The sequence below is a fragment of the Zeus faber genome (genome assembly GCF_960531495.2).
Source record: "Zeus faber genome assembly, chromosome: 8".
NCBI classification, from domain to species: domain Eukaryota; kingdom Metazoa; phylum Chordata; class Actinopteri; order Zeiformes; family Zeidae; genus Zeus; species Zeus faber.
Window position 1 is genome coordinate 22,343,238 of NC_137195.1, and position 15,659 is coordinate 22,358,896.

Here is a 15,659-nt window from a genome sequence, read left to right on the forward strand (position 1 = left end):
AGTCTGTAGTTGCTGTGGTAAAGTGACATATGAGGCGTGTGTGGGGTGATGCATAGGTGATATGCAGGTGAACTTTCCTTCACTGAAACCTTGAAATGCAGTCCTCCGAGCAGTCTACAAATGGATATGCCTCACCTTGTGTGTGATGCGTCGTTGGGGCATGGCAGCAGACGCCGAATGTTAAAATAATTCATGAATGATGCCGTCATGCAAATTTTTCATCAACACAATTTAAAAAGTTATAATGGACTCATTTTCTTATTTGCGCCGTGATTGGCTGAGAGGAGAAGGTGGGGCATCCGGTGACGCACTCTCTACGTTCTCACTCGCCATTGGTTAAACAGTACCAAAGCAGTACCTTTTGAGGGTTTCTGGACAATAGTTTTCATTGTTTCGGGTTGTTAATTGATTGCCAATAAACATACATTTGCATAAAGCAAGCATATTTGTTCACTCCCATGTTGATAAGAGTATTAAATTCTTGAAAAATATCCCTTTAAGGTACATTTTGTACAGATTAATAATATGCGATTAATGCTATTTTTAGCGAAATTGATATACAGATAGAGATATATATATATCGCTAAAAGATAGCATTCTTGTTCAGAAACGTCATTTGTCACCAACGGGACAAGCTCGTAAATCAAGCATTTTCTGAATCCAGTAGAAAGAAAAGCGAAAACATCTTTTCCTCTGACAAAATCCAACAGTGCACACTTTTGTTTGTGTTTTATTGCTGGTATTCTGATATCTATTTCTGCTCAAACTGATGCTATGGCTGCATGGATCGTCTTGGTAGCCGCCGTTGTTGTTCTGAAATGCGGCCTGCTCTGTACTGCGTCATTAACTAACCCGCCTTCTAGAGCAATATATGACATGTTGGTCCGTCACACGGCTGGACAAGCTGAGAGTAACCACGGAGGACCAACCCCAGACCTTGTGCTACATGCACAAGGCCTGGCTCTTGCAAGGCTATAAGAAAGTACCAATAAAAATAACAATTAGGTTATTTTTTTTTTAACTATTAGATGTGACACATTTGTATAACAAATATAACACAACCAATGTCTCCAAAGTTAAATTGGACCAAATGCTGAGCATATGCTAAGGAGAAAAAGTTACACAAAAATTGGCTGTTTTTGACATCTACTTTCAGGTTTGTCAGATTGTGTACCAGCTTCAGAACAGAGATTCTGAGGTCCAGGGGTTTTCTAATTCCAAACATAAATATAGCTGCAGGCAGCAATACACAAGGTCCAGTCTAGTTGTGTTAGGTACATATTACAGTTTTATCGGTTCTCTTAAACGCAGCACAAGTCACAATTTTCTAAGTTTACAGATAGGCCCATGTATAGAAAATATTGAGTGCTGGTTGAAAAGTATCTTTTGCCTGATGGGTGCTAATTGAAAAACAATACATTGTGAATTAAATGTTGCTATGCTAGCAAACAAAAACTGTGCAGACCATGTATGACCATTTCAGGCATACATTAGCACAACATTTTATTTTTTTATTCATAACTAGTCATTGCTTGTTTAAGAAGGGGGTTCAAGAATCAAGAGGTTTATTTATCACCATTCCTGAAGGTATAAACAATAGGAAGTTGACAAAACACAATAAAAAATAAACAAAAACAAAAATATTAAATCCATTTATTAAAGTACAATTATGTAACTTTTGGTATTTACGCCCCCACTGTTTCTGAGTGCAACTGCACTTTTACACCACTGTCGTAAAACTCAGTCTGGTGTCTGTAAACAATTTATACACTGCGCCCTCTCTCCCCGCTGTGAGGGACGGGGACCCCGTACCGGCGAAAGCACGTGCGAATAACAAGCCCCATTGCACAATGAAAGTGTGCATATGAGGTGATGCCTGTGTGTGCATACATTCGTTTGTTCAAGTTGACCTTGAGTAATGCAACATTGAACTCCTGCGTTTCTCATGGAACAGCTCATAGTGGAGCAGGGAGTATAGGGCTTTGACAATCGCCTGTTTTATCCACAGGGGTGTCGTGCCTTTCAGTCAACGTAAGAAGATGCTTGAAAAGGCCAGAGCCAAGAACAAGAAGCCAAAGTCCAGCGCTGGCATCTCCTCAATACCCAACATCACCGTGGGAACACAGGTACTTATATCACAATACCAGTCAAAATGAATGTTTCCTTATAGCTCTTCAGCTAGGTAATAGTGTTTCCTCTAGCTTTTACCTTTACATTTTGGGAATTTATGTCTGTTTAGGCTGAGCTCAGGGACTTAATGAAGCTGTTGCAGGAAGTCCAATAATTTCTTTGGCTCCTTCTTTAGGTGTGCTTAAGGAACAATCCCCTCTACCATGCCGGTGCAGTGGCCTTTTCCGTCAACGCTGGAATCCCCAAGGTCGGCGTCCTGTTAGAGTCTGTCTGGAACATGAACGACAGCTGCAGGTTCCAGCTGCGCTCGCCAGAGAGCCTCAAGAACATGGAGAAGACCACTAAAACCCAGGAAATCAAGTGAGTGCCACTAAAAGTGGAAAACGATGCATCTTGGGTAATTGCATGTTGATCTATTTCAGTGTTTCCCAAAGTGTCGACTGAGGCCCCCTGGTGGGCCTTGAAGGTACTGCATGTTACTGTGAGAGTCATCTAACAAACTATAAAGAAGGAATCTCTGTCTGTATGTTTGTATGTCCTTTGATTATCTCAGTAAACATTCATCCCGCCTACGGTGTATTGCTGGGGACACAAAGACGTGCAGTGTCGAATTCTGTGCATTTCGGACATGCGACATGTGTAATATTAATAAACAGCAAACGACAAGCCAGTGGGGGGGCTGGGCTTCCCATGGGAAACAGCGAGCCAGTGGGGGGCACGGCTATCCGTGAAAGCAATCGGCCCATTCCGAACAGGCATGTTTGGTGCAGACACGCACCATCTGTAATACTTATAGAATTTGAATAAACAGGTGAACGGCGAGTTTATATAAAAGCGCAACTTTGGTGTGTTTTTTCACCATGAGTCGTGGCAAATTTCACGAATAGGCATGTTTTGGGGCATTGCACTACTTCACAATAAATTTAAAAAAAAAAAAAAAAAAAAAGGAGAAAATTAAAAATAATTTATGATTAAATAGTTACATTTAAAAAAAGTAATCAGAACTAATTAAAACAATGCCATGGGATTTAAATTACCTGTTTTTCTACATTTATCTGAAAAAAATTTTTGATCCGGATTGTATCTTATATTTCGTCATTGTCGTTTGTCATCGTCATTTTGATCTAAAGGTTTGGGTGGGCCGCAGAAGACTTTCAGATTTCAAATTGGGCGGGTTTCTTATGTTTGGGAATGGCTCACAATAACTATTGTCCTCGCCAATGTCCTCGCTTATCGACCAATTCGCTGAACGACCTGGTCCTGGGAATGGAACTCAGTCGTTAGTTGAGGAGTACCTGTATTTTAAGTAGAATTTGAAAAATGTTTGACTATAATGTAAATTCTCTTCTTTTGCGGCAATATGAAATTCACTCAAATACAAATGGGTCTTTTTTTTTTTTTTTATTATTATTATAAATTGAAATTGGTTATAATCTATTATAATCTGTTCTTGTCCCTAGAACGGAGAGCAAGCCAGAGCTGGTGAAGACTGAGATGGGTCCCCCACCTTCCCCAGCGTCAACCTGCAGTGATACCTCTTCCATTGCTAGCAGTGCCTCCCTACCTTACAGTATGTCCCCTCTCCTGCTCCCTCCTCTCTCTATCTCTGACTCATTTGACTTTGAAACAGATGGTGCAGTCATTTATTAACTCCATTTCTTTCTACCTTTTTCTTCTATGAGGTATGGCCAGGTTGCTGTCCATCTGTTTATGTTGTTGGTTGCCCTTTTAACCCCCTTTATTGTGTCAAGCATATGGCAAGATGTTGATGATTTAGTTTCCCCTGGCGCTGTATGAAATAATTTATCCCCAAATTCATAGGGATGTTATACATATCTCCTAAATTCAAAATCTCAATTCATCTCAACCAATTGAGTGATATGGTCATGTCAAATATTATCTTAGGCAATTATTTGATGTTGTAATTAAGACGACAAAATGACATATCCCGATATGTAATATCTTAATTTCATCAGGATACGTAACCGCTGAAGACTGATCTTATTGAATTACCTCCCAGCTGTACTTCTCTTATATGTACATATTCTTTCATGGCCAAGTGGATAAAAATCAAGTCAAGTCCAGCTCATCTCAGTTCTAGTTGTATGACCGCTTTACTGTAGCTAAAATATAATAGCTGCTTCTGCCTTGTTTAAATGGACCAATACCAAACTGCAGTCTGAATAAATACCACCAATTTCACTTGCAGAACGAAGGCGCTCCACCCCTGCTCCCAAAGAGGAGGAAAAGGTGAACGAAGAGCAGTGGCCTCTCAGAGAGGTGGTGTTCGTGGAGGACGTCAAAAACGTACCTGTAGGAAAGGTAAGTGTGGGGACTAGCCCAGATTTCATGCTTATTTCAAAATAGATTTTTAGATTCAGTTTATTCAATATCTTCTACACTTTTTTATTCAGATACGCTTGCAAGTAGCAGTGGTATACAAGGTTGAGGTTTTTCTCATTAAATTCAATCCATATTTTACTCTGCTTTATTGTACAACCGCAAATGAAAATAAATGGGTTTAATCCACTATCAACAAAATGTTGCCTTGAGTGCTGTGAAACTAGAAGAATACTGGATTACTTGCAAGGCGGAATTACCATTATATATATTTTTATATTCTTGCTCCACTGATGTTTCAAAGCAAGATCCCCTTCCCTTGCTCATGGTCTTGCCTGGGTGTCATCCTCAAAAGTGCTGTTCTGGACCTCTGGTTTATCAAATCATGTCACAACACCCCATTCAACCATTTTCATTCTATTTTGTGTCTTTTTAACTCCAAGGTGCTTAAAGTGGATGGTGCGTATGTTGCCGTGAAGTTCCCAGGGACATCAAGCAGCGTGAGCAGCCAGAGCACCGCTGTTGCCACTGACTCTGACCCGTCCTCCCTGCTGCAGGACTGTAGGCTTCTGAGAATAGATGAGTTACAGGTAAGGAGAGAATAGCTGTTAAAATTAAATACTGATTATTATACATGATATACTATACTGATTATATTGGTTTGGATGAGCAGTGTTCATTTTTGTGAACGTGCATGACCAAATGTTGTGTCCAAATGACCTTTTTATGCTCAAAACAAGCTTTATCTTTTACTTTGAGGTCGGGATGTGAGATTTTGGATTTTAGTAGGCCTATAAAGGATTTCAGCATCAATGCAGCTTTTTTATTATCTCTAGAGTCTGGACACAGTGCAGAATGTCTGCCTAATAACATTTGAACATGTTAAAATAAATGACAATGCTCCTTTTCAAACCAAAAAAACAAACAAATATAAAGCTGACGGATAAAATAAACAATTCCTCTTTAGAAAAAACATGTATGCCTGGTAACACTTAAATAAATTACAATACTCCTTTTCTAAAGGGAATAAGCTTGAACAATCTGCAGCTTCTTTTTCACAGCCACATCCATGTTGCTTGCATTGTTTTCAGTGGCTGCCACAACCTTCTCTCTAACACTGAACTCATCCACCATGCTGTCAATTTCCTCGGCCACAGCCGCTCCTGTTTGCGCTTCATATACTGCTTTTGTTTTTAGGACCTTCCCTATGATCCTACCCTGCCTGACATAGTGCAATGTCACTGTTTGGTTGTGGTCCGTTGGGCTTGGCTTGGTTTAGGCTTGTCCATCCATCTGTGATGGCTGCCTTTGAAACATTCTTTAGTTAAATTATGAAATTGTCCTTTTCAACATGGTACCAGGCACGGGTCAGGCAGTTGGTAAGACTCTCGATGTGGGCTTATACCTTGGGTTTAGTGTCTTTGGTATGGAGATGGGAGATTATTTATGTTAATGAATGCTTCACTATCAATTCAATATCAACATGCCATTCATTTTAGCCCCCATCTCAGAAAAATGCATACTGTACTTTTTTGAGCATATGTACACCAATCGGCCACAACATTAAAACCACCACTTATAACCGCATATATTGTGTAGCTCCCCCTCGTGTCTCCTAAACAGCTCTGACCCAACGAGGCAGGGCCCACAAGACCTCTGAAGGTGTACTGTGGTATCTGGCCAAAGATGTTAGCAGCAGATCCTTTAAGTCTTGTAGGTGGGGAGGTTGGGCCCTCACGGATCAGGCTTGTTGTTTCTGCATATCCCATAGATGTTCGATTGGATTGGACCATAACCCCGGCCATCCTTATGATGTAGAAGAAATGTGATTCATCCATTGCTCCATGGTCCAATTATGACGCTCACGTGTCCATTGTAGGCACTAGGCAGGGGTCAGAAGGGTCAGAATGACCAGTCTGTGGCTACGCAGCCCCATACAGAGCAAGCTGCGATGCACTGTGTGTTCTGACACCTTTCTATCATAGCCAGCATTTAAACTTTCAGCAATTTGTGCTACAGTAGCTCTTCTATGGGATCTGACCAGACTGGGAGGACTTTGCTCCCTACGCGCATCAATGAGCCTTGGGCCCCCATGACTCTGTCGGTTCACCGGTTGTCCTTCCTTGGACCACTTTTGGTAGGTACTAACCACTGCATACCTGGTACACCCCACAAGACCTGCCGTTTTGGAGATGCTCTGACCCAGTCGTCTAGTCATCACAATTTGGCGCTTGTCAGTCACTCAGATCCTTTTACTTGCCCTTTTTCCTGCTTCCAACACATCAACTTCAAGAACTGACTGTTCACTTGTTGTCCCACCCCTTGGTGTGTGTGTGTGCGTGTGCGTGTGCGTGCGTGCGTGCGTGCGTGCGCCAACAACGGTCGGCTTTGGGGAACATGACAAAGGGTTCAAGGTGTTGACTTGGCCTCCAAATTCCCCAGATCTCAATCTGATCGAGGCATCTGTGGGAACAACAATCTCGATTAATGGGGGCCCCACCTCGCAACTCATTCCCCTTTCCCACTGCATTAAGCTAAACTAACATCTAGCATTTGTCATTAGTGGGAGAGGGCACACCCAGGTTTCAGTCCCGGGACAAATGACCCTGCAATAGTCACAGGTTTTTATCGGCTCCAGCTCCGATCGGCTCTGATGTCAACACGCTAATTTCCGGCCCTTGGCCGGGGCCATGTGATGATGCGCGTTGAAGTGCCGGACGTTTCTGCATAAATAGACAGGAATATCCTTGTATAATTCGATCATTTCATATCCGATTAAGAATATAAAATCCAAATCAGAAGTGATTTGACTTTTTTTCCTGCATGCTGGACCATGAAATAGTTTTGTGTGGGGACAGCTCCATGTTGACCGCTCCGAGAAGCTGCAAGCCGGTTTCCGAACCGGAGGAGCGTCTCCGCTTCCCACTGCTGAAGGACTGACATCTGGCGCATGGATGTAGGCATGGATACTTCATGCTGCTTCTAGTGTCTTTTCCCCCAATCACACTGGAACATGATGCGCTCCTTTCCCAGTGTTTTTGTGGCATGGTTTTAATGTTGTGGCTGATCTGTCTGTCTGCCTTAAGCTGTACATCAACTGAAGCATATCTAATCTCTGCAGGTAACCTACCGATATTAGGGTTCTTCTACTGTTGAGAAAGGGTGCAAACCTTTCACTGCAAATTTTGCGAATGCACAGTGAGGCTCGTTCAACCTTTCTTCGCTCATTTTTCCTGCCTGTACGGCAAACGTGAAAAGGTTTTGCAGCCTGGAAGTGATGGGCAAGTCAAACAGCTGGCTGTACCCTCAGAGCTATCTGTAGAAACAGTATTTCATCCATCTAAAATGGATGAAATGAGAGAATATTTGTACAGCATTCATTTTCATTTAGGTTTTCTTAGTCAAAGAAAAGAATCTGCAGAGCCAAACATTACAAGTAGCACTGTCATTTTTCTTAATGAATTGAAGCCATGATTTGGACCGTTTCTTCCTCTCCGCCATGACTCCTTCTAGTTGCGAGTTTCCAGCAGGTGCAACCTCATGATGCTGCCCCTGCCCATGAGTTTTTGCAATGTGGAAAAACATGCCAGCACCCATAAAAGGAATTTATATCCTCTGAGACATGTGATTCTGATAGATCATACAATTTGGAACCAGTCCTCAACTGGAACTGGTTCTCAATTCCCCAATTTGTCCCCCTTCTGCTCTAGGTGGTGAAAACGGGTGGAACGCCCAAAGTCCCCGACTGCTTTCAACGCACACCTAAAAAACTCTGTATCCCCGAGAAGGCTGAGATTCTGGCTGTGAACGTTGACTCCAAAGGTACATAATCTGAATAAATCATTGGTGTTTACTTGTAGTTTGACTACTTGGACCGTTTTTGACACATCTCACTGTTCCAGGAGTTCATGCAGTACTGAAAACCGGTAACTGGGTGAGGTACTGTATCTTTGACCTGGCCACAGGCAAAGCGGAGCAGGAGAATAACTTCCCCACCAGTAACCTTGCCTTCCTGGGGCAGAGTGAGCGCAATGTGGCCATTTTTACTGCTGGTCAGGTGAGTTTACTCCCTCTGCAGGTGGCTCATTTTCCAGAAATCATTTGAGTGTTGCTATGCATCTTGGACACACCTTTTCAAGCCCATGACATTTTACTGGTCTTTCCTCTAGGAGTCTCCCATCATCCTCAGGGATGGGAATGGTACAATCTACCCTATGGCCAAAGACTGCATGGGTGGAATTCGAGATCCTGATTGGCTGGACCTGCCGCCTATTGCCAGCCTGGGCATGGGGGTTCACTCTCTTGCGAATCTTCCTTCCAACTCCACCATCAAGAAGAAAGCTGCTGTTATTATCATGGCTGTTGAGGTTAGTAGCTGAAGTAATGTACATCATGTCACTCAAATGACTTTGCTTGTAAGATTTAAGACCAAAGGCTGGTATTTGGGAGCACTGACAAAGATTCTTGTATCCATGTTAGGTAGATTGTATTTTTTTATTTTATTTTTTTTAGGCTTGTATCAAAGATGGTGCCAGTGGTGAATCAACAATGAATTCATCGAGGACACCCAAGGGTTGAGTTGAGACACTTAAATCCTCACTCTGTTTTCCAGAAGCAGACCTTGATGCAGCATGTGCTGCGCTGTGACTACGAGGCGTGTCGTCAGTACCTGGTGAACCTGGAGCAGTCTTTCCTGCTGGACCAGAGCAGCCAGGCCCTTGGAGCCCTTCTAGGCCACCGCTGTGACGGCAATCGCAACATCCTGCACGCCGCCGTCTCTGTCTGCTTCCCCGTTAGCAACAAGGAGACCAAGGAGGAGGAAGGTGAGCAGAAACGACATGCGGGTGATGGCGGATTTTTAGGAGACGGGAAACAGAGACAGGGTCTGTCAGTGCTCCAGCTGGTTGTTCCTGGACCATTTCATTCCAGCCTTGATGGTGTGCGTTTGTGCCTGTTTAAATGCCTTATGCTCCTTGCTCTTGTCTCTATGGAAACGGTCTGTTCCTTGTTGTTCCAGAAGCAGAACGGTCAGAGAGAAACACATTTGCAGAACGTCTGTCTGCCGTGGAGGCCATTGCCAATGCCATCTCTGTGGTGTCCAGCAACAGCTCTGGGAACAGGACTGGATCATCCAGTAGCAGAGGGTAACTGACCGACAGAAAGATAATAATTTTGCACATTTCCGAGACTGACCACTTTTAGGAAAGCACCAATGAGATTCAAAGTCCTTAACTTTGTGTGGACTGATGCAGTAAAAATATACTGATATGATATTTTTTTATTTAATAATGTTTGGTACCTTCCGTGAAAACTCTTGTATCTCACTTCAGCTCATTAGCTTTCTATTTCTTTGCCGTTACCCAATGTTTAGAAGGCTGACAATGCAATGATCTTATAGACCCAGAGTCTAGAAACTTGGGAAACTGTCCTTGTATTCCTCTATGTCCTCTCCAGGCTGCGGTTGAGGGAGATGATGCGGCGTTCCTTGAGAGCTGCTGGGCTTGGCCGCCATGAGTCTGGCCCCTCCTCTAGTGACCACCAAGACCCTGTGTCTCCACCCATCGCCCCTCCAAGCTGGGTGCCTGACCCACCACCCATGGACCCTGGTCAGTCCACCACTAATATGCTAGCTATAGGATTATCTTTTTAAGACTGTTATTCCTGAAACAGGTTAATTCAGTCCTGACAATATATTCTATTTGGTCTGTTTACCTAGACTAGAGAGATGTTCAGTGACTTGTTAAAAGTCTCAGGCTGTGTAATATACGGCTTTCTACAGAAGATTTTTCTCTTCTGGGCTGCCGGTTGATTATTTACCTTGTTTAAGAATTAGTGAGACGGTGTCTTCTGGTCTTTCCTGGCACCTTATTTTGGACAGTATTCCAGGTGAGGGTTATTTGATAGGCTCTCTCATCCCATTTCACTGTCCACCAATTGGTCCATACTAAAGACAAGATTCAACCAGAGAAGAAATGCTGTAAAGCTGAGGTTAAACTGACCAAAATGAATGCTAGAAAGAGACTTGCTTGTTCGAAGACGCAACAAGCAAAGCAGCACATTTTAAAATAGGCAGTTTTGGATCACTGTAGTTTACTGTGCTTGTAAGAATAATTAGGTACTGGATAAGGTTCTTGATTAAGATCTAAAGTGGAAAATATACAGGGAAGAGGGGAACATTCCAAGCTCAAAAAGTGAAATATTGCTATGTTTTTCCTCCACCCATGCACTCATCCAGCTGATTTGACTCATTGGTTGGACCTCTGGGTTAAACTGATTAGCAAATCCACATGGTTGACTCAAAATCCTGGTTTGGAATTTTACTTGCAGAACCCGGATTTTCCACTCTGCTGCCAGGCAACACCAGATGCCTGTCAATGCCTTATGATTTAGACAAAGTATATCACTTCGCTCTAGTCTACGTAAAGAAATGGTATATTGTAGTCATGTCCCTTTATTGAAACTTGCAAGGAGGTTTGCTAAATAACTGCTGGTTTTATAGATAGTCTGCTGAGAGAAACAGATTTACAAATGAATTGTGAGAAAGTCACGTCTATCTCCCAAATGTGGTGGATTGTAATGCAAGCTGTTTCTTCTAACAGATGGTGACATTGACTTCATCTTAGCACCAGCTGTGGGTTCACTCACCACTGGCACCAGCCAGGGACCCAGCACCTCCACCATACCAGGTCAGAGCACGCCTCCATTCTGGAAGAAAGTTAAAATTAATAATAAAAAAGGAAATCCACATTGTGTTAAGACATTGTAAAGCTAGTACTAGTCAAACATTGCACCATTGCACGAATTTGGTGCAATTTGGACAATCGACACGTGTAATAGTAAAAATGTTGAATACTCAAGAAAACAGCAAAACCATATTGTACTGTACACAAATGTATATGTTATAATCTTCAGTCTCAACAGAATCCTCTTCTGCAATAGGGAGACAAGTAATATCAGAATATGTGACCCATCGCATACTTTAGGGTCATTTGGCGGCTTTTCGACTTTTTCTTTTTTCGCATCATTTGAAAGTGGGGAAGTTTCCAAACAAGGTTTCACTTTTACAAATCAAGCAAATATTTTTAAAGCTATGACTTGTTAATGAGAAGGGTGTGGCAAACTGCGTTTCTGAGATAACCACCTTGAAAGTTTCGCCCAGACACCAATCACTTTGTTCTTGTGTTTAACGGTTTAACATTTTTTCTACTATTTATAAATCAAACTCTGTTTTGAAAATACATTGAGAGATAAAAAATAAACACAAAGGAACACAAATCTGGAAAAATCGCATATTCCTTCAAGAACTTATTTGGCTGCTCCTGTCGATTTTTTTAGTAATGCGCGAGATGGCCGGTTTTGCTACGGTGGGTCACATATGATAAGCCCTGTGATGCTGGCATGAATTGAAAGAAAAAAAGACAAATTGATAAAAAAGCTAATTGTTTGACAATTAATCATCAACTGAAATGTGATGCTGGTGACAGCCCTATAAATGGCTTCTCTTATATCTCACGGAACCCCACCTCTCCTGCTGCTCAGGCCCGTCCACTGAGCCTTCTGTGGTAGAAAGTAAAGACAGGAAGGCCAACGCACACCTTATCCTCAAGCTGATGTGTGACAGCGTTGTTCTGAGGCCACACCTACGGGAGCTGCTCTCTGCCAAGTAAAACACCATTTTAATCTAATCAATCTTTCACTGTGAAGCCATTCATCATTTGAAGTGATCCAGTATGACATTGCCAAAATCACAGTTTACAGACACTTCCTCACATCAGCCAGGCTTTTCACAATGTTTGTGTCTCTGTTTGGCAGGGACGCCCGTGGCATGACCCCATTCATGCTGGCAGTCAGTGGGAGAGCCTACCCTGCAGCCATCACAGTTCTAGAGGCTGCTCAGAAGATGGCCAAGGGTAGGTCACACTCAGTGTGAACAAAAGTTCTACCTTTTTGTATGTTTTGGAAACTGGAAATGGAATAGTCCTGTGTTGTGACTAGAGATTTCACAGGTATTACACAATCATTTGGCAAAATTATTACATTACACGATTATGTTTCCAACTAAATGTCAAGTTTAAGCCAATGTTAGAAATGTCACAACAAATAGAATGGACATTTGGCGTGTTTCCATCATTTGAGTTGAGACAAGTTAATTGTCTACCCACATTTTTATGTTTCGATGTTCAGTGTCAATAATTGTCTTTTCAAACGCAGTGGGTGACCCCGGCATTGTGGAGAAGGAAGACGCAGACTCTATGTTTATGGAAATGATCTGCCCCTTGGGGACCAACCCGGATGACTCTCCCCTCTATGTCCTCTGCTGCAACGACACCTGCAGCTTCACTTGGACCGGAGCAGAGCACATCAACCAGGTCAGTTCCTCACACTGGGATTCAGCAACAAGCATTTGGACACGAGAAAACAAGGCTGTGACGCGGCCACCAAGAATGGAAACATCATATAGAGGAGCACATGCCTAATGCCCATACATTAAATGGCAGTTTATAACAAAAAATGCCAGCTTAAAAAAATATCAAATGGAATTGAACACAATAAACTCATTGTTTATCACTTTAAGGACCAGTAAGATCAAGTCACTTTTTTTTCCACTTTTACTTTCCATCTAGGATATTTTTGAGTGCCGAACCTGTGGTCTACTTGAGTCTCTCTGCTGCTGCACTGAGTGTGCCAGGGTGTGCCACAAGGGACACGACTGCAAGTAAGTGTTGGGATGCATATTTTCAATTAAACCATATTCTGGCTCTTTAAAGGCTTGTTTGTTGTTAGGCTAGATTATTGAGTATAATCTTGAGTGAATTGATCTTATGTTCCCTCCAGACTGAAGAGGACTTCTCCCACTGCCTACTGTGACTGCTGGGAGAAATGTAAGTGTAAAACACTGATTGCTGGCCAGAAGGCTGCTCGCCTGGACCTCCTCTATAGGCTCCTCACCACCACCAACCTGGTCACAACACCAAACAGCCGGTAACGCTCCACAAAGAGTGCTCTGTTTTCCCCTTCACTATCCATCTTTTGACATGATGTGCAGTAGACCTGTAATTAACTTTTTTTTTTAACTAACCGTTTGTTTCCATTTCTAGGGGAGAGCACATCTTGCTCTTCCTGGTGCAGACCGTTGCCAGGCAGAGCGTGGAGCACTGTCAGTACCGACCACCACGCATCAGAGAAGACAGGAACCGCAAAGCTGCCAACGCAGAAGGTCAGCAGGGCAGCATCGTTTGTCTCTGCCGCCTGTTAATGACAGACTGACAGTGACATCTCTGTCACGAGCCTCGCTCATGCCGGGCAGAGATGCTGCTTTACACTGTGTTTTGCTGTTTAATCTGGGGTGCTTTTCTTTGACATAACTTTTGTGTAAATATCCTCTCCCCTCTTGCAGACTCTGACATGCCAGACCATGATCTGGAGCCCCCACGCTTTGCACAGCTCGCTTTAGAGAGGGTACTGCAGGACTGGAACGCCCTCAGGTCCATGATCATGTTTGGCTCCCAGGAAAATAAAGACCCGTGAGTATCTTAACAGCACTCGATATCAAAGTGGGAGTTGGGTAGAAGCACACCAGTTCATGAACACATTATCAAGACGCCTTGGTTAATGAGCTTTGTCTAACGAGCTCCTCACAATGTGGTGTCTCCATGTCTAGACTGAGTGCCAGCAGCAGGATTGCCCACCTCCTGCCCGAAGAGCAGGTTTATCTGAACCAGCAGAGTGGCACCATCCGCCTCGACTGCTTTACCCACTGCCTCATTGTCAAGTGTGCTCCTGACATTACGGTAGGTTTGATTGTTGTGCAGTTCCACGTCCTATGTGTTCATATATTCAATCTATAGCTATTTTCTTGTTTGAGGGCTGTAATTGGGGGTTTATTTTCTATTTTTCCAATACTTTGTCTTACAATGATGGTATTAATATTAAATGATGGATGGAAGAAGTATTATGGAAAACTGTGTTCTTCATGGACATCACAGTATCGGAAAACTATATTGTAATGCAGTTTTGGATGTAGTATGATGTACTGAATCTTGAACCCCATACACAGCCCGAGTAGCTTTTGTGGATATAATCTGAAAGATACTGGATGATAATATTGATTTCCCAAGAACCCATTTTGTGTGTGTTCATGCTTTTCCTGTCGGCCTGTATTAGCCTTTATTCCCTGAATTCACCCTTTGGATTAAGAAAGTCTTATCTAATTCACATCTTTGAAATTTATTTTCCTATATTACCTCCCTCTGTCTGACGATACGTTGCCCTTACCCCTGTCCTGTTCTTCTCTCTAGTTCATAGACACTCTGCTGGGTACATTGGTGAAGGAGCTGCAGAACAAATACACTCCTGGTCGGAGGGAGGAGGCCATTAATGTCACCAGGAGATTCCTGCGCTCTGTAGCTCGAGTCTTTGTCATCCTCAGTGTGGAGATGGCTTCATCAAAGAAGAAGAAGTAAGCGCTTGAGCTTTTCTTATTCTTAAAACATTGTGAAGGTTTAATACAGATATCAAACAAGAGCAAACCAAACCTAAACACCTGGATATCAATAATGCGATGACAATTGGTGCTTTCTAACGGTATTTGATCAAAACAATGATGAAAGAGAGCAAGAGCTAGCAAGCCAGCAAGAACTATCCAATCAGTTCAGAGAATTTGAATTCCTACATTCCTCCTGTTCCTCTGATGCAGCCCCAAGACACCACATTTAAGCTATATCACAATATGGCAGTGATCTTATAGCCAGACAATATCTAATTTCCTATCCTATGATATATAATAGCAATTTCACCAGTCTATTATTGTACCAACTGCGATTTAGGCGTGTTTATATATAAAGAAACCCCACTGATTTTCCTTCTTTTATTCGCTTCACACAGCAACTTCATCCCCCAGCCCATCGGGAAGTGCCGGCGTGTGTTTCAGGCCCTGCTGCCCTACGCCGTGGAGGAGCTGTGCAATGTGGCCGAGTCGCTGATCGTCCCGGTGCGCATGGGCATCGCCAGGCCCACCGCCCCTTTCACCCTGGCCAGCACCAGCATAGATGCCGTCCAAGGCAGCGAGGAGCTCTTCTCTGTGGAGCCTCTTCCTCCAAGACCCTCACCGGACCAGTCCAGCAGGTCAGCTGTTTTATTTAACGTCGCCAGGACTTAACTGCCTATTATCTGTTTCAAACAAGGCTGTA

General features: G+C 43.0%; 1 protein-coding gene across 9 annotated transcripts in view; it reads left to right on the top strand.

Moving 5' to 3' along the window:
* Window positions 1-15,659, top strand: part of ubr5 (ubiquitin protein ligase E3 component n-recognin 5) — a 55,426-nt gene that overhangs the window by 24,409 nt on the left and 15,358 nt on the right. For all 9 annotated transcript variants that reach the window (XM_080005888.1, XM_080005889.1, XM_080005891.1 and 6 more), the window contains exons 13-34: window positions 2,009-2,126; window positions 2,306-2,490; window positions 3,591-3,700; window positions 4,340-4,452; window positions 4,914-5,060; window positions 8,181-8,292; window positions 8,373-8,527; window positions 8,640-8,837; window positions 9,083-9,293; window positions 9,488-9,614; window positions 9,925-10,076; window positions 11,070-11,156; window positions 12,010-12,133; window positions 12,283-12,380; window positions 12,682-12,839; window positions 13,095-13,186; window positions 13,306-13,452; window positions 13,569-13,687; window positions 13,868-13,994; window positions 14,132-14,261; window positions 14,769-14,929; window positions 15,355-15,594. In XM_080005888.1, coding sequence (XP_079862014.1) covers window positions 2,009-2,126; window positions 2,306-2,490; window positions 3,591-3,700; window positions 4,340-4,452; window positions 4,914-5,060; window positions 8,181-8,292; window positions 8,373-8,527; window positions 8,640-8,837; window positions 9,083-9,293; window positions 9,488-9,614; window positions 9,925-10,076; window positions 11,070-11,156; window positions 12,010-12,133; window positions 12,283-12,380; window positions 12,682-12,839; window positions 13,095-13,186; window positions 13,306-13,452; window positions 13,569-13,687; window positions 13,868-13,994; window positions 14,132-14,261; window positions 14,769-14,929; window positions 15,355-15,594 — 3,111 coding nt within the window. The remainder of the gene's footprint in view (window positions 1-2,008; window positions 2,127-2,305; window positions 2,491-3,590; window positions 3,701-4,339; window positions 4,453-4,913; window positions 5,061-8,180; window positions 8,293-8,372; window positions 8,528-8,639; window positions 8,838-9,082; window positions 9,294-9,487; window positions 9,615-9,924; window positions 10,077-11,069; window positions 11,157-12,009; window positions 12,134-12,282; window positions 12,381-12,681; window positions 12,840-13,094; window positions 13,187-13,305; window positions 13,453-13,568; window positions 13,688-13,867; window positions 13,995-14,131; window positions 14,262-14,768; window positions 14,930-15,354; window positions 15,595-15,659) is intronic.